At 43.8% G+C, this 27,299-nt stretch overlaps 1 protein-coding gene across 5 annotated transcripts in view; it reads left to right on the top strand.

Annotated features, from left to right (window-relative positions):
• fmnl3 (formin-like 3) overlaps window positions 1-27,299 on the top strand; it is a 31,259-nt gene that overhangs the window by 2,358 nt on the left and 1,602 nt on the right. Inside the window, exons 2-25 of one of the 5 annotated variants that reach the window (XM_075476768.1) lie at window positions 11,303-11,386; window positions 11,502-11,582; window positions 11,914-11,990; window positions 14,757-14,840; window positions 15,323-15,469; window positions 16,361-16,469; window positions 16,622-16,698; window positions 17,090-17,183; window positions 18,116-18,190; window positions 18,445-18,555; window positions 18,670-18,819; window positions 19,407-19,508; window positions 19,732-20,095; window positions 20,446-20,517; window positions 20,632-20,756; window positions 21,253-21,455; window positions 21,533-21,836; window positions 21,913-21,993; window positions 22,094-22,223; window positions 22,313-22,473; window positions 22,643-22,744; window positions 24,421-24,513; window positions 24,641-24,764; window positions 25,593-25,716. In XM_075476768.1, the coding sequence (XP_075332883.1) occupies window positions 11,303-11,386; window positions 11,502-11,582; window positions 11,914-11,990; window positions 14,757-14,840; window positions 15,323-15,469; window positions 16,361-16,469; window positions 16,622-16,698; window positions 17,090-17,183; window positions 18,116-18,190; window positions 18,445-18,555; window positions 18,670-18,819; window positions 19,407-19,508; window positions 19,732-20,095; window positions 20,446-20,517; window positions 20,632-20,756; window positions 21,253-21,455; window positions 21,533-21,836; window positions 21,913-21,993; window positions 22,094-22,223; window positions 22,313-22,473; window positions 22,643-22,744; window positions 24,421-24,513; window positions 24,641-24,764; window positions 25,593-25,684 (3,042 nt within the window). In that variant the 3' untranslated portion in view covers window positions 25,685-25,716. Of the gene's footprint in view, window positions 1-11,302; window positions 11,387-11,501; window positions 11,583-11,913; window positions 11,991-14,756; window positions 14,841-15,322; window positions 15,470-16,360; window positions 16,470-16,621; window positions 16,699-17,089; window positions 17,184-18,115; window positions 18,191-18,444; window positions 18,556-18,669; window positions 18,820-19,406; window positions 19,509-19,731; window positions 20,096-20,445; window positions 20,518-20,631; window positions 20,757-21,252; window positions 21,456-21,532; window positions 21,837-21,912; window positions 21,994-22,093; window positions 22,224-22,312; window positions 22,474-22,642; window positions 22,745-24,420; window positions 24,514-24,640; window positions 24,765-25,592; window positions 25,717-26,212; window positions 26,257-27,299 lie in introns of all 5 variants that reach the window. The other 4 variants (XM_075476767.1, XM_075476771.1, XM_075476770.1 and 1 more) reach the window with 4 other exon arrangements.

The following is a 27,299-nucleotide window of genomic DNA, read 5'->3' on the forward strand; positions in this document are numbered from 1 at the left end:
GGTAATATTTCGTGGGTGCTTATTTTGTGCTCCTCATTCCACATCTCGGCATAACCACACCCACATCCTTGACTTTTAGCTCTTTAAGACCTTAATTACAGCATCAAGCATCAAAGAACTTGGATCCTCGCGGCAGTGCTCATATAGTGTCACTCCACAACACTTTGTGGACCTTCCATGTTTCTGTAAGCCATTATCTCATAGCCAGAGCTGCCGGCAGCAACAAAGCAACGCTCTAATATGAAAGGGCCAGCGCAGCCAGAAGCCATTGAGTCGTTCATCATTCACTCTTCTGTTAAATCGCGTCATTAGAACCATTATATAGGCTACTGTACTTCGCTGTAAGTGCTACTGCAACAGCTCGAGTCATGTGTTCCTCGTGCAGATAACATCCTTGGGAAGTGTTTTTTTTTTGTTCTGTAAGAAAGTTGAAGGAAGGGGAGTTAAGCAGCTTTGTAACCCGCATACATTTCCCTTGGCAAAAAAAAAAAAAAAAAGAGTGGAAATAGGGTTTTTTCAACATCAACATACTGCACATCCTGCCTGGAGCACAGCAGCCCGCAGTTGTTTGACTGCCCTGCGACACAAAGACAATCCCTGTTATTATGTTCAGCCGTGCAGAGCAGCAGATGATTTCTATGCATCAAGCAGTAGGCTCAACATTTCAGTTGTGTTTGTGAGTGGGAAAAGTTTTCAACCTCTCTTGCCCCACCCAGTTTTACCCCATAATAGCTTCAGATTTCCTTTACTTTGTGGGAAAGAACAACATGGTTGTATATTTTAGCGTCCTTATCAGACAATGGCCGTTTCTCTGCCCTGCTCGCCTCTTGTTGGGAGATAAAGGTACATCAAAGGCCTCCTATTTGGTGGTTTGGAGCTCTTTAGGAAGACAAGGCCCTGGTTTTTCTTTGTGCTATATTTTGGGCTATAGATCTTGGTGCTCTCAGCTCTGCGTGTGGCAAACTGAAACACTTCACAACGCTTTTTCTTAACAAAGCCTATTGTTAGTTAGCAGTGATGTAACTGGCTTTGTTGTGGCTTCAACCTACCAGAATTTAATATTTTGAAATGGGTCATTTCCCCTCCACTGGACAACTGTGTTTCCTGTTGCACCTTGGCACGCTCGTACAAATGTTTGCGTCTGCAACTCCATGGTGGGACTGCCCCCTTTTCTCCCTCTCAGACACAGCAGACGTCCCATTGGATTCACAGCAGACCGTCATGATGTCACGGGCGCAGCAGCCTTTGCCAGTGTAGTAATATCCCTGTGCTAATGACTTTAACAGGGTGACTCTACGGTAGATGGTGGAAGGCAGTGGAGGAGGGGCGAGACCCCTGGGTTAGCTGCGACTACTTCATGCGGTCTGCTAATAAAATGCCTCGGTCAGGCCTAACCGGCAACATGTGCTAAAGGCATCGTCTCGCTCCTTCTTGTCTCTTTTGTCCTTCAGCATCCTTAAACTCGGCTTCAGCTTTGTCCTCTGTGGCTGGAAACAGCTGCACTGCATTCCCTTTCTTCATTTTGAAGGGGAAATTGCTTTGGTCGTTGTGGTTATTTGGCCTTACCGTATAATGTGTGTTCCTGCAGCGGATGCTGATGCATAACTTGTCATTAGCAAGCTTTAGATAAAGAGCTACCTAGAGCTCACCTAAAGCTTCTTGATCGGCCTCATTTTATGATTCCAGATGTAAGTGGAGCCCCAGATTCAACCACCCAGACAGAGTTTTCCTGCCTTCCTTTCCCCCAAACTTCACTCTCTCTGTGTGTCTGCCCTGCAAAATAACTCTCCGTGCGGCTCTGTTCTCATGAAAAGGACGTGAGACGAGTGAGTGGCATTTCAAAGCCTGACTGATTGAGCCCCGATCCTCTGCTGGATTCCTGCGGGCTGCTCTCGGCCGAGGCCACAGGAGTTCTCAGAAGAAGGAAAATTCTCTTTGAACTGGCGGCCTGCCACTGTTCCTGGTTGTAATGACTTTACCAACAGCGCACACGTATTTAAGAGCTGTTACAGGAGCAGCGCAGGATTAGTTTCACCCCTTGATTGCACTGGAAGCCGTCCTAACCGATTCGTCTGACTCTGCTCAGCCCCCCCCCCCCCATCTTCCAAACTCTGACATCCAGTTGCATCATGCATGGATTTGCTGTTGCAGCTTTTTTTTTTTTTCAGTTCTTACAATAAAATGGCAGCAAATGTTGGGAAAACTACAGATGGAGAGGATAGCGTTGTGTCAGCAGTGTCAGACGTGCTGACGCTGTGACTCCAGTGCTGTCTGACATCACTGTTTCTTCTCTTCATGGCTGAAGTCGAAAGGACAAGATGCCACTCAAACGGAACTAATGGAATCAAGCTGTGCAATGAGTTTAAAAATAGTAAAACTTAAATCATTTTCATTTGTCAAATGGTGGCTGCAATGCAGCCTGATGTGTTTCTTGCGTCACTTAAGTTGATCGTGGCTACATCTGGCTCATCTGGCCACCACTGTGTCCTGGAAGAGAGATAGAGGGAGGGGGGGGGGTTCAAGGGTGCACAGTTACCTTGGTTTTAGAGCAGCAGGGCAGGCAGAATGGGGTCCACCTGGCCATCTGCAGCCTCAGGCCACAATTTCAGTCTGGAATGGTTTATGGGGAGTGCTTCGCTACTTCTTACCGCACAGTTATTTTGGAAAGGAAAGGTCAAGATAAAGACCATGACTGAGCAGTATAACATGTCTGCAAAAATGTATGAGGGATTTCAACAACATCGCAGATTTTCCTGGAAGGAAAGGCGAACATTTTGGGAAGTACACGTACTGTTTTTTTTGGTCCCTTGAGCCAGATGAGCAGATAGAAACCTCTTTTCACGACCATGTGGCGCATGTGAAGCAGCAGCCAGTTGACCGTTAGCTTAGCTTAGCAATACATGAAAGCAAAGGGGAAAGCTCGCCTCCATGCGAAGAAGAAATCCGTTCTCTATGCAAAAAACAAAGTATAGAAATGAGTTGTGGTCAGACTGTGCCAGACCAGCCGTTTACTTCTGTTTCCTGTGTTTACACCAAACTTACCAGCTGCAGTCTGCTGCCTCACCTTCCTGGAACTTCAGTATCAAACTAATCCTCAATATTTTTTTTCAGACATTCACTCCTTTCTGACCTACGTTTTGTTTTCATGCCTCTGAAATATGTGCATGTGTTAAATGATTCAAATGGCATGTGTTAGCCATTTATATACAAGTGTTTTGGGTTTTTTTTTTGGTATGCGCCTGAGCGTATCAGTGGGGGTTTGCATGTGGCTCTAATGCAGCTGCACCAAGGCTGTAGGTTGGAGAAGCGGTTTCCTCTTGAACACAATGGGGACTCTGTCAGTCAGTGTTGTTTTAGAAAGGGGGCCTCATCCCCTGGTGCCTTTTGTGTAGTTACACTCCTTTTACACGAGTGCTCAGAAGAACCGCCTTAAGCCCGTTTAAACACTCGGTGGATTACGGCTTGATGCTGCCTCTGGTGTACATTAGTAATAACAAGCAGCTTCTTTACCTTCCAATGACTTGAAACTTTTGCTTCTGCCCTTTTAAAGTGACCTTTCCACTGAATGAAGTCACATTACTAAACAAGGGAATTTTTTTTTTTTAGCCCTGTGACTGGTGACATCATTCGCCAATTCTGAGTCTTGACTTTCTTTTGGTTTTGGTTTTTGTACCTTTTTTATTTTATTATCACCATTTCTCCTTACCAAGACGACAAAACTCGTTCAAAGTTCATCTGATCAAAAACTACAAGATTTATCCCACAGCTCAGGCTCAGCTTTGTGGGACTTTCACTTGGCCAGACCTTCATCTTTTTAACTGGGCAGTGTGTTAAAAGGTTTGTCCGGCGTGAGTTATTGAGGCATTCACGTACCTGCATTCCCAACATTCCCAGTGCGTATCGCCTGTTGGCCGGGGCTTCCCTGGGGCTTGCTCAGACGTACAGAGGAGAACAAGCAGGATGTCCGCCTCTAAAGAACGAACGTATACCTCAGATTGATGACCACTTGTAGCGTTTGTAACTTCAGAAAAACAACAGCTGAATTGGATGGGATTGCTGCTGTAGTCTCACATCACTGTTGTTTTTGCACAAAGAACCTCCAAGATAAGAACACGTAAACAAGCGTTCATTTCAAGATCACTCACTTTTGAAAGCTTGATGAACATCTGGCTTCAGAAGGACCTCAAGCCCTGAAGGACATTTTTTCTTTATCTTGGCCAGTTGGTTCGCCTTCAAACACGCTCGTGAGGATAATCGTCTCCTGTTTGACGCACGTTATCACTGCTGTCGATCACTGCGGCATCACTGTTTAAACAAACGCATTAGCAAACAGGCTCTTGTAGGTCGTTCTTGATTTATTAACTGGAAGTGGCGTTTCACCACCTTCCTGTTGTTTTGTGGAACGTCCAATCGCTTGTGTCGAAAAGAAGAGATTGGAAGTGTTTTATCTCTGCTGCCTGATTCAGACGTCACAGACCTGAAGGCGCAGGAGCATGCTTTGGAGAGCTGTAAACTCCTGATATAATGGGGGTTTAACAGCCCATAATTTGAGATGTTACACAGTTTATGGAAAGTTTCAACAACAAGGATGGCTTTGGCCATTCGATTTGCTCTTACATTAGTGCCAGAACAGCGATCTGATTTATAAATCAGAGGAAAGGAAATCAGCGAGGTGTCTGATGATGGTTTCACCTTTTCAGATATGAAGATCAGCCATATTTCTCAATGTTGCTGCCATTGTCCATTGAAAATCTTTAGTTTCAGACTTCCATACTTGTCAGGCCAGGCCAGATTGAGGCTGTCATTTTTTAACCCGAGGAACCGTGCTTTGCAGGTGTCGCTGTTGTTTTACAGAGTTCGGCCTACGTTTCAGCCTCCGTCTGAACGTCACTGTAGAGCTACATCCGTTGACATCAAGTTAGTGGTGGAATGTTTTAGTCAAGTATAAACTCTTTTCCCCTGTTACTGTTTATGGACCGGAAAACACGAGGCAGTTTAATGTAAATATGCTCAGAGCCGTGGTCTGACTGGCTCTCCCGCTGATGCTGTGTTTGCTTGTAAACTCTCACCTGTTATGTTAATATCTCCACAAGCTCCTTATTGGACCTGTTCCAATTGGCTTTGTAAAGAAGGACACTAGCATTTCTCTTACTTGCAGTCTGCCTTTGGGAGAACTGGTTGTGTGTGTTGTGCTGGCCTCTCCTCCTTCCAGCATCTGTGTGCACGCTTTGTTGTGCTCGCCAGGTTTGGGTTACCTCACAAAAGAGCGATAGGGTGATCGGATGTCTGCCCAGAGAAAGGGGGGCAGCGTTTTCTCACACTCAGCACCGACGCTTTCAGCCCGGCGACACTTTACCTGGGAGTTGGATAAGCACCTAAAATTACAATCATAAAAAAGCACGGCGTGGGAGTGGATGTGCTAAACCACATGCTTGCATTACACTTAACAGCTACAGAACAAACCCACAGTCACTCTGGGCAGTTTTTTTGATTTCCTGGAGAGTGAAGGAAGTCCCTGCAGCCCCGTGACGACAACAGCTTAGGCTCTCATCCTGTCTCCTCTCATTGTGTTTCAAAACGAAGGAAAAGGAGGAATCCAAACAATAGCTCAGACAGCATGTCCATTATTATAAATCTAGTGTGATATTTTAGACTTATCCCTAAGTCTGATTCACGCTTGTATTTACCATGAATGACATCATTTAAACAGGTCACCTGGCTTGACGAGCCCCACCTCATGTAATCATAACCTCCTATGAGTACAGTATGAGACACGTATAGTATGTCAGACTAATGCCCAGAAGTTGGTGTGTTTTTACACCTTTTCTGTCCTTCTCAGGCTTTGTTGGAGTTATTCATGTCTTGCGGGAAACATTTATCTTGGACTAAGTCTTGTCTTTTCTGGTTTAGTGGGAAGTGGTGCATCAGTTTCCCTTCTAAACTATGCTCACTTAATATGCTTAGAGAAAAAATAGTCACGAGAGGTCTCCATTTTCAATGTGTTTTCTTGGCCTCCTTGTTGGCTACTAACAAGAATCATTTTTCTGGCTTTTTCCACCCTCTTCAGACAGATGGCACAGATAAGCAGGTCTTATCTTTCTCTTATTGGCTGCTTCATTATTTTCAGCATAATATCAAAGCATGCTACTTTTTCATATATAACTCCACTGCCTAGTGACAATATATGCAGATGCCTGTACTGTACACAGTCTAAATTTGGGTGTACGCATTCCATTTCTTTGTTGTTCTGACATTCCAGATATCTACATTTCTGTGGTCTGGTTAAGTACACAAACCTTTTATCAACTAAAGTGGGAGTTACCAGGTCAGTGATCTAGAAAAGCTGAGCCATGCTCCGATTTCTAATAGCCTGGATTGCTGTAACTGCATGGATATCAGGTTTACATTCACTAAAGTGTTTGCTCACCGCTACTTGACTTCGATAAGAGCATCAATGTTTTTTTCATCTCTTTACATTAAATGAGTTGCAGTAAGCAGCTGTCTCCATAGATTCTTCACTGTGAGGGGACTGTGACGTGAACAAATACTCTGAACTGTGGTGCTCAGCTGTGACTATAGATCTTGATTATGTTAGCTCAGAGTCGATCTGAGCCACAGGTCCCTTCTCCCTGAACTCCACCCTGATGAGTAGACAGACTTGAGAGCCGTCTGGACTTCCATGTCTGGACTGCCACAGGCTCTGTCCAAGCGGTGAGCTCTTTAACCACCCACTCCTTTCCCAGTGAGCTGACGATCACTAAGTCTGGCCTCTGTACACCTAACAAAGTAGATTGAAAAAAAAAACAAAAAAACACACACACACTCCAAACCCATCACAACCCAGCACAAAAGAGAGATTCGCATTGAATTAGGCATCCTACAGCTTTTGAATGCCTGTTTGCTACAAGATGGATTAGTCATAATAAATTCGATTCAAAGTAAAAGTATGTTGCTGTTTTTTTTTCAGCTAAAATAACTTTTCGGTAGTGAAGCCCCAGGCTGAATAAACTCTTCGGGCAGGTCTATAGAGTTAAAGATGATTTTGATTGAATCGAGGCACAATGGTGTTAAACGCTTTTCTAACTGAAAGTGTGAAGCCGTGAGAGGTCATGGAGAAAACTTCCTGTCACTTTTCTCCATTTGTATCTCTTGGGGCTTCTAGCTGCTGTTGCCGGTCATAAACTCAACTCAAGGCTGACTGTAAATCAGTTAGGATTAGGCGGCTGTCCAGCTGAGGGCAGATGGCGGTTGTCCTCTGGACTCGAGTGTCTGAAGGAAGCGTTGGGGTCTGTGCGTGACTTAAGTGCTTTGCTGTGTCCTTGATAGCTCTCCTTGCCCCCTTAACCAGTAACATGACCCCAAGAGCTACTTTAACTGTTGAATCTTTGAAACACCCGCTTTGTTAATGGCTCACATGTTTCTGTTTTACTATTTTTACACTCATAGTTGGCCAGTGCTATAACTTTGCTTTACGACACCTAATTTCTATCCCCTCTTTCAATAATATGGTCTCTTTTTCAGGTTATTTGCTTTTTATTCTTCCCAGAAATTCAACCAAGACTGTTTTCTTTATTGGTTAATTTGTTTCTCATAGTTTTTGATAATCTGGTAATTCTTTAGTCTGGAAGGTATCTGAAATTGAAGTGAAATTGTATTAGAGTTTACACGCACTGAAGGCCTCTTCGGTCTCTTAAGTGGTTCTCTTTGGACACTCAGTCTCCTCTCTTGGCTCTTAAAAAGGGACCTGATGATGTGGGAGATAGCACTGATAATAGAACCAGTTTATCTGGTTGTGCAGTGTTCTGGCTCTCTCTGGGTCGGGAATGAGATCCTTCCCCAAGTGGAAGAGTTCAAGTATCTCGGGGTCTTGTTCACGAGTGAGGGACGAATGGAACAGGAGATTGACAGACGGATCGGTGCGGCGTCTGCAGTGATGCGGGCTCTGCACCGGCCCGTCGTGGTGAGGAAGGAGCTGAGCCAGAAGGCGAAGCTCTCGATTTACCGGTCAATCTATGTTCCTACCCTCACCTATGGTCACGAGCTGTGGGTAGTGACCGAAAGAACGAGATCGCGAATACAAGCGGCCGAAATGAGTTTCCTCCGCAGGGTGTCTGGGCTCTCCCTTAGAGATAGGGTGAGAAGCTCGGTCATCCGGGAGAGGCTCGGAGTAGAACCGCTGCTCCTCCGCATCGAGAGGAGTCAGATGAGGTGGCTCGGGCATCTGGTGAGAATGCCTCCTGGACGCCTCCCCGGTGAGGTGTTCCGGGCCCGTCCCACTGGGAGGAGGCCCCGGGGAAGACCCAGGACACGTTGGAGAGACTATGTTTCTCGGCTGGCCTGGGAACGCCTCGGGGTCCCCCAAGAAGAGCTGGAGGAAGTGGCCGGGGACAGGGATGTCTGGGTCTCTTTGCTTAAGCTGCTGCCCCCGCGACCCGATCCCCGGACCAGCGGAAGATAATGGATGGATGGATGGATGGATGGCAGTGTTCTGGATTTGTGCTCTGCTCAGCACCATGGGGCATGAACTGACCCTGCCCGCCTGCCATTGTGAGCAACCCCTTATGAGCAAAGAAATAGCTCAAATGTCAAAGGATGGGAATGGCACAGCACCAAATCAAAACAAAGCTCCACACTGAACCTTTTGTAGGGCCAGTCTCAGGTCAGACAAGAAAGGCCATGCTGGAGGAGAATGTGTGGGCAGAATGGCAATGTAACGAGCATCAAACATTTTTGGCATATCTGTAGTATTTTTTTCCCCTAAAATGGGCTGAAGAATCGCAATCCGCAAAGTGCTACTGCTCCCTTTTTTTCCCACAAAATCGACCTCTTTTTGCCTCTTATGAACACAGGAAGTGAAAGATAGCATCGCTGTGGGAGAAAGTGAAATGAAATTAACTAAATTGGGTTACTTGGCTCAAATTACCCAAACCTTGTCAGAGAGGGACCCAACTCTCTGCCTTTTGCCCCTTTTACCATTGAAGTCAACATTTTGTGGCCGGTTTTGAACTGCTGCATCGCCACGCTCACCTGCACAGTCTCACCTGTGTTTGTTTACAGCACCTGAGGCTGCAACTGGCAGTGGAACATTATTAAATGTCAAACACGTTCAAGTCTTTTTTTTTTTTTCATTGCTCATAATGTCTCTGTGAGGTGTGAGTAACATACAGTGTGTTGTGCATCTCTCGATTAAACTTTTTCCACTTCTAATGAACAGTTTCAGAACTGAAATTGAAGCAACAGTCGCTGAGTTTTGAGCTTCTTTTGTTCTTTTCTCTTCACTAAATGGATGGGAGTCTCTGCGTGCATCTGGTCTGCATATTTTTCAGTAATTCAGAATTAAATTACTACAAAAGGAGACCTGTTTTTTTTTTGCCTGTTTGCCCCACAGTTCTTCTTGAGCATGCACGACCGACCAAGAAAACAAATGGAAGCAGGCTGGACAGATCTTGGAGTAGATAACCAGGCTTATTTTCCATGTATCATTTGGGTGTTTTATGTCAAAACCAAGTCTATTTCGTTTATTCAAAGCATCCTCTTGGTATTAGTTGCGTGTCTAATTTATTACTTACCAAAAGTCATTTTGTGTAAGCTTAGGTAGATTAGTATCAGCATGCACTAAATCAGGATTCAGAGTATTTCTTCATCAATTGATCTAGCAATTATCACCTTAATTAGTCACTGTTTATCTGTTACAGAAATTTATCTGTGAGAAATGTCCAGATTCCTTTTCTGTCCAGTGAATGCAGCAACAAGGATTGTTTCTAGTTTGAGTTATTAGCTTAAATGAGATATTCTAGTTGTCTAATGATGATCACTAACTATAGGTAAATAAAACTCGTGAGTCGCAGCTCACACAGATTATTCATTCAAGGTAGATACAGATGGATGATGCTGCCCTTCACTTCAGAGTATGACCTTCACAAAGACCGTGTAGTAGGTAAAATTTTTCCCCGGAGAGGCAGAGGAGGAGAGAGCAGCTTGTGGGTCAGACAAGGGAGACAATTTACTACCATAAACTACTACTATAAACAGGACACATTCCTTCTATAATTCTGAACATCTGGTATGAATGTCGCTTCTCTGCTCTTTCCTGCTGTTTTTTTTTTTAAGTTAGTCAAAATACGTGCGACGTGTTGGCACTGATATCCAATGCAGTTATAGCTTCTTATGGCTTAGCCATATTTTATCTTTGCATTTTTCGTATGTTGTAAATGGCTTTTCAAAGATTCAAAGCTGCTGCAAGTCGGGATCACACACGCTGTGCCATTAAATGTGAAACTATTAGCACCATGTAAGCATAGGAGAAGCACTCTTTTTCCTCTAACCTCTGCCCTCCAAGAAAACGTGATTCATGATGTGCTGATGGGATGACCAGTGTTGTCTCATTCTGGAAGAATAATTCTGACATACTCGCATGTGATGTTCCACTGCTACTGGTGAGTGAGCGGTTGTCATAGGAATAAGTGTGTGATGTTTTCCATCTATCAAACGTTGGAAAAACATGTGAACACCACATCTCGCGATGAGGGGGTTTAACAGCGCAGGGTGCTGCATTCAGGACAACAGACTGAGTTATAGCTGCAGGTTAAAAGTCAAGCTGATAGGCAGTTTGCAGGCCGGGCTTGTGTTGCACTGTTGATACTGGTGTAAATGAGTATGCTAAAAAAAAAGAAGAAATCCACATGTTTTTCACTGAGGCAATCAGTTTCAGGGACTGGCGGGATCCTTTTTATTGTTGCGCTTCCTCATTTTTAGGATTTCCCTGTCAGCCCCTGTTTACAAGATTCCTGCTCAGTGAAGGAAGCAATTATTCAAAAGCTTCTGTCATAAAGTTCGTGTTATTTTTTTCTTTTACAGTTGTTATGAGGACATAAACTGCGTAAATGTTGTGGTCTCCAAACACAAATTGGAGCATTTTGGATTTAATTTGAGGCCAGTAAAACTGGATGCCTCAGGACATCTCATGCGGCGCTGAAGTGTTTTTATGGCTGGTTGAGATGACAGGTTCGGTAATAGGCCTGTGCTCTGATAGCAGCATGTTGTGGTTAAAAACCAAGTGCAGCCTGAGTGAGACTCAGACTCGAGGAGATGCGGATCATCTCTTGTGACGGGATGCTGAAAGTCAACACAGGAAGTGAGGTCATGGTGTAAGTCCCCAAAAATCTTGTCCTGTGCTTTGCTGCTGGCGCCACAGTCCTACAGAGCACTGACGCACAACACAGTCACAGCTACCATAAATAGACCAGCAGCAAAAAAAAGGAAATATGTGAACCAAACTAACACTAAAACGTTATATTTTCAGAACTCGATGAATCTGCCTCCAGACAAAGCCCGGCTCCTCAGACAGTATGACAATGAGAAGAAGTGGGACCTGATCTGCGACCAGGTGAATTCATGAACTACCAAACGTGCACACTCCTGTCCTCATAGCTCACTCCTCAGCAGCCCTCTGAGTGCAGCAAACTCACGTTACAATGCTTTGCTCTGCTGTGTATCTTCAGGAGAGGTTTCAGGTGAAGAATCCACCTCACACCTACATCCAGAAGCTCAGAGGATACTTAGACCCTGGAGTCACACGGAAGGTGGGACCACACAAATGATCTTTCAGTGTCCTGTTAACGGGGAGCTCCACCAAATTTTGCACATCAAGGTTTTTTTTTTGTTGAAAAATCTGATTTCTTAGTGTAATAAATCTTACAAACTGCCTGGTGAAATGTTGCTAAACAGATGAATAAAAGCTCCTCCTCGGTCAGTCTGTCATTGGTAAGGCTGCACTATGATGTAGACAAATGCATGGAAGTGCAAAATTGGTGGAGATTCTTTTAAAGGCTCCTGTCGTGTCTCACTGCCTTCTAATCAGTACCCGACTGTGATAAATCCAGAGCAAACTCTGCTTTTCTTTATGTCTTCCAGAAGTTTCGCAGGCGTGTGCAGGAATCAACAAAAGTCTTAAGGGAGCTGGAGATATCACTGCGGACAAACCACATTGGGTAAATGATTCTTATCTTCTGTTCTTCTGATGAATTACACAGCTGTATTTACTGGTAAGGAAACCACTTTATTGTTTTCCCTTGAAAAGAATATTCCTTTGTGTGCTCCTGCTGCTGCGGGGACCCTACAGCTTTGGTGCCCAGCTCTCTCCCCCATTGTTTTAACCTGCCAAGCCCCGCAGCTCCACCTCACAGAGCTGGTCGTCATAATGCCCAGATGGTAGCCATTGTGCTGCCTCGTCCACTCCTCCATAGTGTTGAGCAGGAAGCTTTGTTGTGTATGCCAGAGGGGCAGGAAGCCTGGTTGACCATTGCATTGCTGGACACAGTGAAAAGAGCAAACACAAGGAGACTTCTGTGTATACACAACAAACATATAATAGAACAAATGAAGCGTTTGCATTATTTTGTCACTCTGTGGGCAGGTTTGAACTCAGCTGCATCTACTGCAGGTGTAAAGGTTACTTTAGATATCCAATACAGCGTCATGGAGATATGTGTATAAAAAGTGTCTGCAGCGACTTGCTGCTGTTTCTGAAATCAAAATGGAGCCTATAAAATGGCTTTGAATTTCCATAGAATTTATTGAGCTCCGTGAATAACTTTTATACTATTAGGCCACTTCAATAAAAATCTGTTTCAGTGCATTTCCCAGAAAGAAAGGAAAAACGAACTATTTGCAGGAGACTTCAGTGGGTGGGATTAAGTGTAACAGATGCTGGTTTATTTTGTGTCTAAAAGTGTATGTGTGTGTTTGAATCCTGGGCCATTTCTGGAGTGTTTTTCCTAAGATTGCCAAGAAAATCTGAAATAGCAACTGGTTGCAGAGAAGTAGAAAGAGTGAGGAGGTCACAGGCAAGGAGGGAAAGGAGGGGGAGGCAGGAAACTGATGATCAGCCAACCTCCCTGCCTCTCCACTGCGCACCTCTCTTCCCTTTCGTCTCCCTCCTTCCCTCCGCTTGATTAGTTTCCTGCCTGACTTATCCATTGGCTGACCAGCAGTCTGTAATCATAACCATCATTTCAAGACTATTTTAAGAACCTTTTACCCCAATCCTGTCCCTCCTGGAGTTTCCTGAAGAAGTGGGGAGGAGGTAAAAGGGTCTGCGGGGGAGGCAGACTAAATACTGTTGAGTGTCAGGGCTTCGACCTGAGCCCCGCTCTCTCAGCCATATGCCCTCCACATTCTTTCTCTGGTTGCAATGGGAATTCCTTTGTTTGGAGTTGTTTCTCCAGAAAACCGGAGTTAAACAGTGAGGAAATCTGGAGCCCCACTCTCATTTACTTTCCATGGACTTTTTTTCCCCACAATCTTTCAGTCGAGGCAGGGAAAGCCCCTTGAAAACGGCTCTTACCAATATTTTATACTGTTATTCTTGTAGTTTATGACATAAATTGTGTTAGCTGAGATGAAATTATACTCACTACAGTTACTGCTGACATCTGGTAAGCATAGAAGTGACTTTGCTCAATAGTAAATCAGATGAAGATGAATCCGTGTTTCATACAGTCAATTTTAAACTCGCTAAAATTTCAGCTAGGTGATTTGAATGGAAAGTGAAAGCCCTTTAAAAAACTGAAAAATAAATTTGCTATGGTAAAGGAAAAGTTAGTAGAAACATACTGTAGCTATGGCAGGTTCAAGAGGCAGTTTGGCGAATAATTTTCTCTTTTTTAAAAAAAAAAGATAATTTTGGTTAACCTGGGGTTCGTACAAATATGGGTTATGTAGTTTTAAAAAAAAAACGTTGGTGCATGTTAAAGGTCCTGAAACACCTTGTGTGTAGTCTAGATTTTTTTTCCTTTACTTAACAACATTAAATATGGAATGAGCTCAAATAAAGAATGAAAAACAATGAGAAGAATGTGTTCTTTGAACATTGAAGCATTTAAACTTCCTCTATAATACCCCAATATGAAATGATAAACTTGTTATTGAGCAAATTAGGGAGTCTTTAAAACTTGTATAATTGTTGGAAACTAATACTAATACAAATAATTGAATGTAATCATGATCCTCATGATGAATTTGTAACTACAATTCTTCAGTAGTTTTTACAGAACTTGTCTTTATTTAATGATGACTCATATGTTAGGACCAGTTTACTCTGTAGAAACATTATGTTGACTTGTGTGTGAGTGCTTGTGTGAATGAGGAACTCCTTTTAAGGCACTTTGTGGAATCTAGAGAAGGTTTAAAAAGTGGTTAAACAACTCGTGGCAGAAGATTTCATATTAAATTGTTATTTTATGACAATAAGAATACTGTATACGTACACATACGTATATATGTTCACATGTACGTTATCCATTGCCACTGTAGTGTCAGCACACAGTCATTTTAGCCCACCCTGTTTCAAAATGGCGACAAACTGCCTCTGCTTGTGAAAATTAGCTTTTTCATTCTTTTAATTTGCTCTACCAGTGGCATCTCCTACTCTTTCACCTCGAATCTCCTGTAATTTCTTTGTTAGAACTTTCTATTCTAACTATATATTTCTTTTAGTAGTATTAAATAAGCAGGCACAACACCCACAAACAAACACTTATTATTAATGAAAGAAGGGATGGCATAAACAAGACTGGATTTGTTTACAAAGGGACCTGTAGGAAGGCCTCTTTGAAGCCACAGGGATCACACTAATTAGATTTGTCTTTCTGGCTCTTTTTTCCATTAACATGTAAAATGTAAAAATCGTCTAAAGGATACAGGGAGGGTGTGTTCTTCTTGCCCAGCTAACCCCTCTCTGTTCCTATGCGTCACAGGTGGGTCAGGGAGTTCCTTAATGACGAAAACAGAGGTCTTGATGTCCTAGTGGAGTACCTCTCCTTTGCCCAGTGTGCTGTCATGTGAGTATACTCACACACACTCCCCCCCCCCCCCCCCCCCCCCCGCCCACACACACACACACACACACACACACACACACACACACACACACACACACACACTTCTCATGAGCAAAACCATCAGTAAGGAACTGGGTCTAGCTGCTGCCTCCTAAAGAGCTTGTAGGAAACTGCCTGTGCATCTGAAATGTGCTCTTGGAACATTGCTTTCTTTAGATTTGTGTTTGCGTGCCTTGTTGCTAATGTTGCAGACTGAATGTGTTACTGGACAGTGTTGCTACGTGGTTCAGTGCTGAGCGATAGCTTGCCTGAATAAATCAGAATATCTGTGCTGAGCTTTATCATGTAGCTTCATGTCAGTTCTTGTGATAACCCCTGGCCCTCTACCAAGCTGCCTCGCTAACCTAACCTCCCTCATCCCTCATCTCCACTCCTGTGCCTCTGTCTTGCCTTGTCTGTCTGTCTGTCTGTCTGTGGCCCAGGTTGGATTTTGAGGGGCTGGAAAATGGGGAGGATGGCTTCTTGGACAAGGCTAAATCATGGAGTAGGTCCATAGAGGATCTGCACCATTCGAGTGCCCAGCCCTTTTGCAACACACTGGTGCGCTCTGCCCGCCAGTCTGTCCTGCGGTACGTAGCTTCCCCGCTATTACCTATCCCTGTTACTGCCTTGCTCTGCTAACCTTGAATGCTGTGAACATGTGGACATAAGCATGGCAGACAGCTCTCCTGGTGCTGTTTTGTTTTTAGGAGAATGCCTCGATAATTTAAAGGCCAGGTGACCTCCCTCTTGGCTTTGGTCTGCACAAACTCAATCAGATGTAAAAGCTGAAAGTCTTTGACCTTTAGCGCAATGTGTCTCTCCTTGTTAATGGTCCTCCTTCATCCGCCCAGATGTGCATCCGCACTGTCTACAGATGAGAGCCAGCTGTGAGCAGCTGCATGTGTTGGACAGTTCTCCTCCTCACCACTGCACAGACGAGACAAATGCAAACTCTGACGAGGGAAAAAAAATGAAGAATTATTTGACTGCATGTTTAGAAATTTGGACCGAGCGGAACTTTCCGGCTTTGTAACCCGCTGACATTTAGAGTACGTTACTGCTGATTCTGTGTTAGGACAACTGTATGAATTATGTGTTTTTTCTTTACAAAAGTGTGCAAAAAAGTCATCACGAGGCACAGTTAAAGCCATTTATAGACTGCAGAAGAAAAAGAATATTATGTGCACATGATGACTGTGTAATACAGTTACATAACAGCAGTGTGTGAGCCTACACTTGGTCTGTTGACAGCAGCAAGGAAACCAGTTGCTTCCCACAATGCATCTGTAACCTCAAAAAGTTTTTCCTGTCAATCCTTGTTCTCTGTAATTTTCTCTGTCTCTCTCTTTCTTTGCAGCACACTCACAACACGAGTCATGAAAATAGCAGATCAACATTAGAAATAAATTCCGTGAGCCATGATTGAATGTTTGATCACTGAATCACTCGGAGATATTAACTCCTGCCATCTGTTGCAGCTATGGCTCTGTTTCCAACACCAAAACCATCAAGAACTCCCGGCTCGTGAGTCAAAAAGATGATGTGCATGTGTGCATCATGTGCCTGAGAGCAATCATGAACTACCAGGTACTATGCAGTGACACCAACACTGCACCCAAAACTGTATTGTACTGAGCACAGTCTGACAGGTTGATGTGTTTCCTGTGCCGACAACTGCTGCAGATATACGCTGTTTTTTTTCTGACCACATCCTGCTCTCTGTCTCTGTCTCCATGCAGTATGGCTTCAATATGGTCATGTCTCATGCACATGCTGTCAATGAAATTGCTCTCAGCTTGAACAATAAGAACTCACGGTAAGAACTGAAGACCCCCGTCTCCCCAGAAGCAGGGCTTGGCCAGACAATTGGGGAAACCCTGCAGCCAGTTCATATGATATGCTTCCCTTTCTCCATGGGGCTTGGCTTCTCTCTGAAGTCAAAGATCAGAGACGCATATACAGGCTGCAAAAGGAATGTTTACTAAAGGCAGATTAGTGGTAACCCACCGCAGCTGATCATTTTATAATGAAGGCTAGAAGGGCAAACACTTAAGAAGCGATAAAGACCTTTGTGTGGATTATAACTTTGAGCCCCCGAATGTTGACATTTGCAGCAATTTTGAGGCTTGCACGAACAGACAGACATTGTGTTTTGCAGCTGAACTGTTTAGCTGTGTTGTACTGATGAGCTTCTCCCGCACTTCTAGGACAAAAGCGTTGGTCCTCGAGCTGCTTGCTGCCGTCTGTCTTGTACGAGGAGGTCACGAGATCATCCTCTCAGCATTTGACAACTTCAAAGAGGTGCCCAAAACAATTTTCTATGAAACATGAAACACTTCTGTTTTTAATCTAGTTATACATTGCTGACCTAGAGAAGACTTGATACACTAAAAGAAAATAATCTCATATTCATTAAATTGCCGTAATTTTCCACATCACTGATAAATGCTTAAAGTGCCTGTGTAGAGGAATGAAAGCTGAGGAGCTCTTGGAGTTTTTACATCTACTGAGGGTGTAAGCAAAGCTCTGCGGGGGCTCGTCTGAGGTTATTAGTCTCATTAAGACACCAGATGTGAGGCAACCTTGAACAATGATAAAGATCAGCTCCCCAGTCGGAGCCGGTGGACCTCAAAGATTTGCTTTGCTTCTCAAATTCTGCCAGTACAGTCATCTAAACCCTGGAACAGGACAATTACCTTGCAAGTGAAAGCCCCAGAGAGGCGCTAGAGCTAATCAACTCACAGTGGAAAAAAAGATGATAATTCTGTGGTGGCATTTTACAGAACAATGCATCAATGCCTGATGGTATGTCTCTGAAATAAAAAAAAGGGGGCGAACAGTGGTATTCAAAGAGGGCCGTACCCACTTATCCAGTATTTCATTCACAGCTACTTCATTTGGTTTGGGTTGGTCACAAGTAGGCTTTTTTTTAAATTTTATTTTCCTATTTTGAAGGCAAACGTTTGTCTCTGAAATGGAGTGGAGTGGAAGTACAAAGAAGCATAAATTGGAAACACTTCTGTAAAGTACAAGAACCTCAGAGTCGAACTTTTGCGACTTTATTTCCCACCATATCACAGTCTGTCCAGCATCCGTCAGTTTTATCTCTGCATTCTGACATACTCCTCGTATGGCAGCTTTTGAATCCTCTCATTGGTTTGAAAAATACTTCAGTAAATCATCGCATAGAGTAAAATAAAAGCAACTGTATTTCTGCGCCTTCTCTGTTTTAGGTTTGTAAAGAGAAGCATCGCTTTGAGAGACTGATGGATTACTTCCGGAGTGAGGAGGGAAACATCGATTACATGGTAGGACGACCTCTGTGTTATTTACAGGTGCATTTTAGTGTGAATGTTTGCCTGTTCGGACCAATGAATATAGTTTGAACTGAAAACTTATTACCACCCATCTTTAAAATGCAGTCTTTATCTGGAAATCTTCATAAAGGAAAACACATTTTAACACCAGGTGTACATGCAAGAGTCCATGGAATATGTAGCCATATATAGATACAGATCACAGGTTTTAAGCGGGCATTGGTCTCTTTGTATTCGTGGTCCAGGTCGCTTGCATGCAGTTCATCAACATTGTGGTCCACTCAGTTGAGGACATGAACTTCAGAGTCCATCTGCAGTATGAATTCACCAAACTGGGGCTGGATGACTATCTTGAGGTAAGGAAACTGTTTTCTGGTTAAAGTGGCCCAAAATGGAGGACCATGTGTGTGTACACTGTTACTAATCAATGATCAACTAATCAATCACTGAATCAATGTCTCCAATGTCAGAAATGTAAACACACGGAGAGTGACAAGCTGTCAGTGCAGATCCAGGCCTACCTGGATAACGTGTTCGATGTTGGAGGCCTCCTTGAAGATGCAGAGACGAAAAACGCCGCGCTGGAAAAGGTGGAGGAACTGGAGGAGCACCTGTCCCATGTGAGTGCACCACCCAGTCTGGACCACCAACACTGCTCTCAGTGCACATTTATGAGACTGTTGTCGTTCACGAGCTGTGTATTTAACTTGGCTGTTTCTACATGGTAATTAGAAATCTACTCTGTGTTTGCTTTTCACAAGTGGTCCGGGATAATAATTGGGTGGAGAATGCTGGAAAACACTGTGTGTGAAACAATCTTATTATTGTTCTTTCTGGGCCGCTGCCTGTGTATCCCACGCTGCTCTGCAAAGACCTTCTTCTCATGGAAAGGTCGTAGGCAGCCCTGACATCATTCTCGGAATTTCATAACAAACTCTGCTATCAGAGGTCGGGAATGATAGGGGAGGATCAGCGTGAAGATTCTTTGCGAATTCCTGAGCAACATGTGTAATGTGGTCAAAATCAAAACTAAGAGCTGGGCCATGTTCCTGCTGCGTCATACTGCTGTGTATATCTCATTTCTTATTGATGATGCAGTGTATAGGAGGCAGTAGGAGGGGAGTGGAGCAAGGAAAGATGCCTGTTGTGAGGATCAGTTCATCTCATCTCTCATCTCTCTGTCGCTCCCTCCGTCTTCTATCCCCAGGTGACGGAAAAGCTGCTGGAGGTTGAGAATGAAACAATGATGAAAGTAGCCGATCTGGAGAAGCTGCTTCTTCACAAAGATAAGGACCTGCAAGCAATACGGGTATTGTCATGATGTAATATGTCTCGTCTTCTGTGCATCAAAAAGGCTTCACTTTCTCTGTTAGTGCGTGCGTGTGTGTGTGTGTTAGAAAAGATCCCTTTCAGATGCATGTGGCTGAATAAATTGCTGCGATGGCAAATTAGGTCAGAAGGAAACAGGATGTTTCTCTAAGCTTGTGGAGTCATCATGACGAGCTCTTCATTGCCCCCTGGTGACTTCTCAGGAGACATACGAGTCAACCAACACCCAGGTCAACACCCTAAGGAGGATGATAAAGGAGAAGGATGCGGCATTCCAGAGGCACTTCAACATCGAGAAGCGGCTGTTTGAGCTGGAGCAGCAGGGCACCATCCGTTTGCACAAGAAACCTGACGGAGACATCGCCATTGAGCCGCTGGGTGTCGGGGGTGTGTGTGGAGGCAGCGGCCCCGGGATCAGTTTGGGGAACATCGGGCAGCTGTCTTTGGGTTCAATAGCTGGGCTGACAGAACCTGGAGGACCAGACACCAGTTTGCCACCAGCCAGTGAAGCTCCCCCTCCTCCTCCACCTCCTCCACCACCTCCCCCTCCTCTGCCGTCCGCCTCAGGTGATGCACTATGACTCAGAATGATTGTATCTGATGACACATGCATGTGAAAGTTGACTCGCTCAACTGCAGACGCTCAGAGAGGGTCTATTTTCGGTTCCACATTTTTGCCTTTTCATGCCAAGCCAGGTGATGGGTCACAGCTCTGTTCGTCTAACCCAGACAGGAAAGGGAAACGCAAAACTTGTTTCCTTTGTGTGCAGAAAGCCTTCGCTAGCTCTTAGAGTGGTTATGATTTTTTACTATATCTTACCAGGTGGGACTAAGACTATAAGATCAAAGAAAGTTACAAAACATACAAATAAATGCAATATATATTGTTTTAATATCCTCTTGCACATGAATTACAGCTGCACCAGTCCCACCACCTCCTCCTCTGCCTGATGCTTCTCCCTCCGTCATCCTGAGTTTGGGTCTGTCAGGTAAGAGCAAAATGGTGTTTCTCTTTGGCAACTTTATACTTTGCTCTCATTTCAACTATGTGCAGTAGAGGTGTTTTTAATTGATCTATTTGTGTGTTTATATCTTAACCACAGCTATAAGAATCAAGAAGCCGATCAAGACCAAGTTCCGTTTGCCTGTATTTAACTGGACAGCCTTGAAGCCTAATCAGATCAATGGCACTGTCTTCAATGAGATTGATGATGAGCGTGTGCTTGAGGTAGATCCAGCAGAAGAGACTTCTGCAATACTTAGCTTTGTTGTTTTCATAGATCTTGGTTTCAAATGTCTCTAAATGCTAATAAAAAAAAAAAAGGTAAGGTAACATAGGGCTTAAAACTTTATTTTTCAATTGAGTTTGTTCTTTACGTCAAGCAAAGGGAAATAATTCAGGAAAAAGGGATACACAGAAACACATGAATATGTTAAAAGACAGATAATTGACCAATTAAAAGAAACACCTAATTTCTTGAGCAAGTATCTTTTGGAAGAATGGTCTTCCATCCTTCTAGTAAAGTCTCTTAGACTAAAAGACGATTAGAACTGTTCTGGTGGCCCAAATCCCACTGAGACACCATGTTGGTTTTTCTTTAATCTGGGATCTGTGTGTAGTATGTTAGAGCTGAAGCTTCTTGCACTTGCTGCCAAGCTGACTATGTTTTCAGGGTCTTTCATATTTGTTTAGAACAAGGCAGTAAAGTGTAATTCCTGTGCAGGAGCTGGATCTGGAGAAGTTTGAGGAGCTGTTTAAGACAAGAGCCCAGGGTCCAATTGTTGATCCTATCTGCACGAAGAGCAAAGTAGCCCAGAAAACAGTGAACAAAGTCACGCTTCTGGATGCAAATCGGTCTAAGAACTTAGCCATCACCCTGAGAAAAGCTAACAAGACCACAGAGGAGATCTGCAAAGCAATAGAGAAGTATGCACCTGTCAAATACTTAGATTATAACAAGTAACTGATAGTACAAGTCGCTGATATATATTATGTTTACTCAGGTTTGACCTCAAGGTGTTACCCGTGGATTTCGTGGAGTGTCTGATGCGTTTTCTGCCCACTGAGGCCGAAGTGAAGGTCTTTCGTCAGTATGAGCGCGAGCGCCGTCCACTGGATCAGCTGGCAGAAGAAGATCGCTTCATGTTACACTTCAGCAAGATTGAGAGGCTCACCCAAAGAATGAACATCATCACCTTTGTTGGGAACTTTGCAGACAACATCAGCATGCTCACACCACAGCTCAACGCCATCATCGCTGCCTCTGCCTCAGTGAAATCCTCGCCAAAGCTGAAGAAAATGCTCGAGGTGAGAAGTGTTTATGTCTTTTATGTTTATGAGAAGAGGTTTGTATTCAGAATTAATTCTTTTGGCTTGCTTGCAGATCATCTTAGCCTTGGGAAACTATATGAACAGCAGCAAACGAGGCTGCGTTTATGGCTTCAAATTACAAAGTCTTGACCTGGTGAGTAATGACAAGGGAGAGCCAGTCAACTCCAAAACAGACACGGTTTATTGTTGCATAGCTTTTGCTGAATATGTCATCTGTTTTTTTCATCGCACAGCTTCTAGACACTAAGTCCACAGACAGAAAAATGACTTTGCTCCACTACATCGCTCTCATTGTGAAGGAGAAGTACACTGAACTGGCCAACTTCTACAATGAATTGCACTTTGTGGATAAAGCTGCAGCAGGTGAGCTTGTATCAGACATTATTGATATTCTTTCAGTGTGCTCACAGTCATCTAAGTTTAAAAACATTCTCTAATGACTTTGTGTGCAGTATCTCTGGAAAATGTGCTGCTTGACGTCCGAGAGCTGGGCAAAGGCATGGACCTGATCAGGAGAGAGTGCAGTCTCCATGATCATTCAGTCCTGAAAGGCTTCATCCAGTCCAGTGACACACAGCTGGACAAGCTGCAGAAGGACGCCAAGACAGCAGAGGTATCCAGCACTGTCCTCACATACTAAACCTCAAAGTATCCACTGGAGCAAATGAAAATATACCCAAAACACACCTCTGCCCCACACTTAGCTCTGTAACATTTCATACATGGCTCCGAGCTTGACAGTGTTTACAAACATTGCTTCCTCTCTCCCATCTTGATTTTAGGAAGCCTTCAACAGTGTGGTGAACTACTTTGGAGAGAGTGCCAAGACGACTCCACCCTCTGTGTTCTTCCCCGTGTTCGTGCGCTTCATCAAAGCCTACAAGGTGAGGACAGCAAGCTCTCCTCACCCTGTGCAGGCAGCAGGGTGAAGCTCTCTCTGCTGGTCTATCTGGAAAGTTCCCTGGGCTGCTGTCAGTCTCGCTCAGAGCAGAGCAGGGCAGAGTTTGGCTGCCGTTGTGCCACAGGACGTGGCGCGTAGTTCGAGGCCAAAAAACAGGAAAGACCAGCTGGGTCTGACTTTAGAGTCGCAGCTGTGGCGTTTTACCCCCCCTTCTCCTCATCCTCCTCTTTAGCCCCGGACAGCCGCGCCCAGCCCCACCACACAGCACATTTCCTGAGATTGTTCTCAGTCAGGATTTATGTGATCTGCTCAAGGAAATGTGCAATACAAGGATTTCAGGATCCATGTGTCTGTTTGAGTGTATGCATGAGACTTAAAGGGATAGATTGACATACACCTGAAACTATACAGAATAATTAGTTTGTCCAGTTTTACAGTCTTTTATTGCCAGATATACAAGTTTAAATTTAGCTTCAGTAAGAGCCCAGCCCAGAGTTTCAAACAGACCAGCCATGACTAGAAATAAAACCACAGTACCAAACAAAATCCCCACAAAAAGACGGTTGCAGTTGTAAATGTGACTCCAGAGCGTCCTGGCAATGAGTTAAATGTAGTCATTACTGCAAGACACTGAAGCAACAATAAGTTGAACTGAGTAATTCCTGTGAAATCACTTCCTGTGCGACAGCCATAGAACTGAGAGTCAGACTCTAAGATTAAAAGACAATCTTGTAAGTCTTCAGTGGCCGATTAGCTGTTTCCTGTCTATAAGCTGAGCTAAATGAATTCTGGCTGTAGTTTGACATTTACCTCTGCTAAAACAAAGGGGAGTTTGAGTTTAATGGGGTAACAGTCTTAACCTGATGGTTTACCATCTGGAAAGTTGTTTTTGGACAATGCTTTAAAGAGGTCACACACTTTTCTACCACTGTGCTGTCACTTGGTTGAAATGCACTTGCATCAAAAGTGAATTTCATCCAGTGAGATTAACAAAGCACCACAAAATGAGCCTGTTAAACCTTTGCTGCAGCCACACAGGGAAAAGGTCTTCTCATGTATGCTATCGGTCCAATGAGGAAAATACCCTCCAGTTTTTATACAACTGATGCTACAACAGCATCTGCACTATCTACCTTATTATGTGCTCTAGTTGAATGCTTCTATTCAACTATAGTTCCTTGTATAGGGTACTGATTGGTTAAAAATGTGTCTGGTATTGTTATTTCCATACTCTCTATTTGTTTTTGGTTTGGACATTTTGGAGGAGTTTTGGGTGATGGGTGATGGCCAGATGTTGAATGTTGTCTATTAAGTGGATACTTGTTGCTCTGTCCATGTGTTTTCCAAACGAAGAATTTCACCAGGTTTCTTTTCAGTATGATGTTGGAAATGTAAACCAAACCATCAAAATGTTCCCTGTATCCCCGCCTGCACCTCTGGCTACAACCTTTCCAAATATTGAACTATTTCTTGACAAACTCAGAGAGAAAGAATACATTTGGAATGGGTGGTTATGTTTATCAAACTATGTGTTTCCTGTCTATCTTGGACTTTTGAGCTGTTTTCTTTATGTTGAAATGGGCTATACAAGTGTGTTGACTTGGATTTATTTGAGCTCCGGCTTCTTGTCACAGACTGCTTACCTTTCCTTCTCAACAGGATGCATTGGAACAAAACCAACTGAGGAAAAAGCAAGAGGAAGCAATGAGAGAAAAGTTACTGGCTCAGGAGGCTAAGCAGCATGACCCCAAGGTACAGCCCCAAGTGCATGTCGCCGAGCAGAATGAAACAACTCAGATGTTTGCTCTGTGCCAAATAAAGCCTTGTAGTGTGCCAAAAAGCAAAGCGAACAGTGCACATATCCTCTGTTCTGGTGTAGGTCCAGGCCCAAAAGAAGAGGCATCAGCAGCAGGAGCTGATCGCGGAGCTGCGCAGGCGGCAAGCCAAAGACCACCGGCCCGTGTACGAGGGCAAAGATGGCACTATTGAGGACATCATCACAGGTGGGCCAGAGAGAACTGTTAAAGGACCCCATGTGGCTACCAGAAGCCCCGGTGTTCCCAGGCTGAGGATGACTGTGGTCATTGACTGCTCAGCTCCTTTGAAATGCACCATGTGCTATGTGGTCCAGGCACCTGCACATCTGGAGCACAGCACATAGCAGCACAGCAGCTGCTGGTTTTCCATGACGTGGTGTCTAGTCAGCTCTGAAATTTACAGCACTAAGGCTTCTGGGCCTCAATATCTAGATTGTTATATAGAAGGTTTAAACCCAAGTTTGTAAGAACTTTGGTTTTTTAGAGTCCAAATTTAATGTCGTTATGCAGGATTTTTTTAAGATCTCCAAAAAATTAATTGAAATTCTGCAACTGTCCTGCTTAAATATTTTACAAGATGTTTAAAAAGACATTTTAAAATCCCTTATTTGGAAGCTTAAATGAGATGAAAGTAACTATCTCCAGCCTCAGTATAGCCCACACGCTAACCGGTGTTTTTATGACCACTAATCATTCTCTAACACGCAAATAATATAAATGTTGCATCATAATATTAAATGATGTTAATAATGCCTCTGTCCCAGCACTATCAGAGAGCTGCAACAGCTTATACACTGTGGACCAGGACATGCTCAGACTGTCCTAATCCCCACTAAAACCCTCAGTGTTGTACAGAGTTTGCCTCCGTAAATCTGCGCTACAAACAGCACAGCTCCAGTTTTTTGCAGGTTTTTCAGGTTACAGTCTCCTGAGCCAAATATGGTCCGTTGCACTCCCCAGAAAGGCAGTTTCACAGGTGTGACATGTTTTCTCTTCCTCCCCCTCCTCCCCCAGTACTGAAGAGCGTGCCGTTCACAGCCCGCACTGCTAAACGCGGCTCACGGTTCTTCTGTGAAGCCAACCTCTGCGACGACGCCAACTGCTAGCCCTCCCCCTCTCTAATGCCAAGGTTGTCCAGGTGTCTTTCGTACGCCTCTTGACCCCACTGTGCATGCAGCATGATCCCTGTCACCCACCCAAACTACAACTCTGTCAACTAACCTGGGCCGTCATTGGTTGTTTGTGTTTTTATTTCTACTTGAGATGACTCTCGTCAGGCATCTGGTGATAGGAGACAGCCAAACCTCTTTGCTTGGCCTCATTGAAAAGCAGTTGCACAGAGTGCCAACATATTTTTTTTTGAGTATGTGAAAAAACATGTTGACACACTCACAGTACAGCCACGACTGTGATGAAACTTTTAAATAATATAATGCATGTCACAAGCAGCTGTGCCTATTTCTCTCAAGTTATTCTGAATTGAACAGAAGAGGTTTGGCTTATAAACTGGTTTTTATCAACAGTGCTTTTTTTTTTTTTTTTTTTCCATAAGACTAACTTGTTTGGTGTTGGTTTTCCGGCTAACATGTGACTCTTCTTTCCTCAACCACCACTGTTTATTCTACCCCCTCCAGCTGAAAAGAAGATTAATGACAGTATTTCCCACTCCTAAGAGAGGGTAAGGAAGGTGGCCTGGCTGAAACGTGGACCGCTTGGCCCTCCGGCTCCTGTGTGCTGCTACAGTGATGTCAGCTGCTTCAGCTAGTGCTTCCAGTAAACAAAAATAAGCTTTACAGCAATGAGCTTAGCTTTCCCACACAACAGAATCATAGCTATGCAAGTTTCCTGACACTAGCAGAAGCCAGAGATGCAAAATGCCCAAAGGTCTATTAGAACATGACCTCTTACGCTGAAGTCTTTCCATCACAGAAGAAGCTCCTGCATTATGCAGTTTAAGCGCATAATTGTGCCCTTGAAGACCATCCTCATTCCTTTTTCTATTATGTGTTGCATGTCGTCCAGTGTTCATTTACTTCTCACCTGTCAACAGTGTCTGCCATGTTTGTCTTTGCTAACTGTCATCCGCGGTGTGCTCAACAGTAACTGGTCAACAGGCTCAAGAAAAGAAAAGAAACGCACAGTCAAATTTACATGATTCCAGTCTGTCTGCGGTCTGTTTTTAACACAGCTTAAAGGCTGTCTCCTACTTTCACCAGCATCTTGAGCTTGTTGACCATTGTATTGTAACTTTTTTTTTTAGTGCTCTCTTTTTAGTGTTACAGAGTTGCTATCGCTGCATCCCCAAAGCCTTGAATTTGTCTATTTTGTAAAAAAAAAACCAAGATAAAATACAAGGTTATGGGAATGTTGTACTGTGTGTTAACTCTGGATTGTTTATCTCTACATTTGCAAATTTTTATGATTTTATTTTACTTAAATACACTGAAATAGACACTCAGTTGCTGTTTCATTAGGAACATCTAACTAAATCCAGTGCACTGCAAATGCAGCAGAACTTACGTCTCCCTTTTGGAAAAAATTACAATAAATTGTTTTGATCTTCGTAACAGGTTTGGAGCGCGTGGTTCTGTTGTGCTGGATTGTACAGAGGGGTGTTTCTGTTATGGAGTTTTTCCTCATTGATAAAAATGAGGTGGGCCAAATAAGTGGAACACACCTGTTCGTTAGGTGTTCCCAATAAAATGGGAACTGAGTTTACGT

This window comes from Odontesthes bonariensis, chromosome 10, assembly GCF_027942865.1.
Source record: "Odontesthes bonariensis isolate fOdoBon6 chromosome 10, fOdoBon6.hap1, whole genome shotgun sequence".
Lineage (NCBI taxonomy): Eukaryota > Metazoa > Chordata > Actinopteri > Atheriniformes > Atherinopsidae > Odontesthes > Odontesthes bonariensis.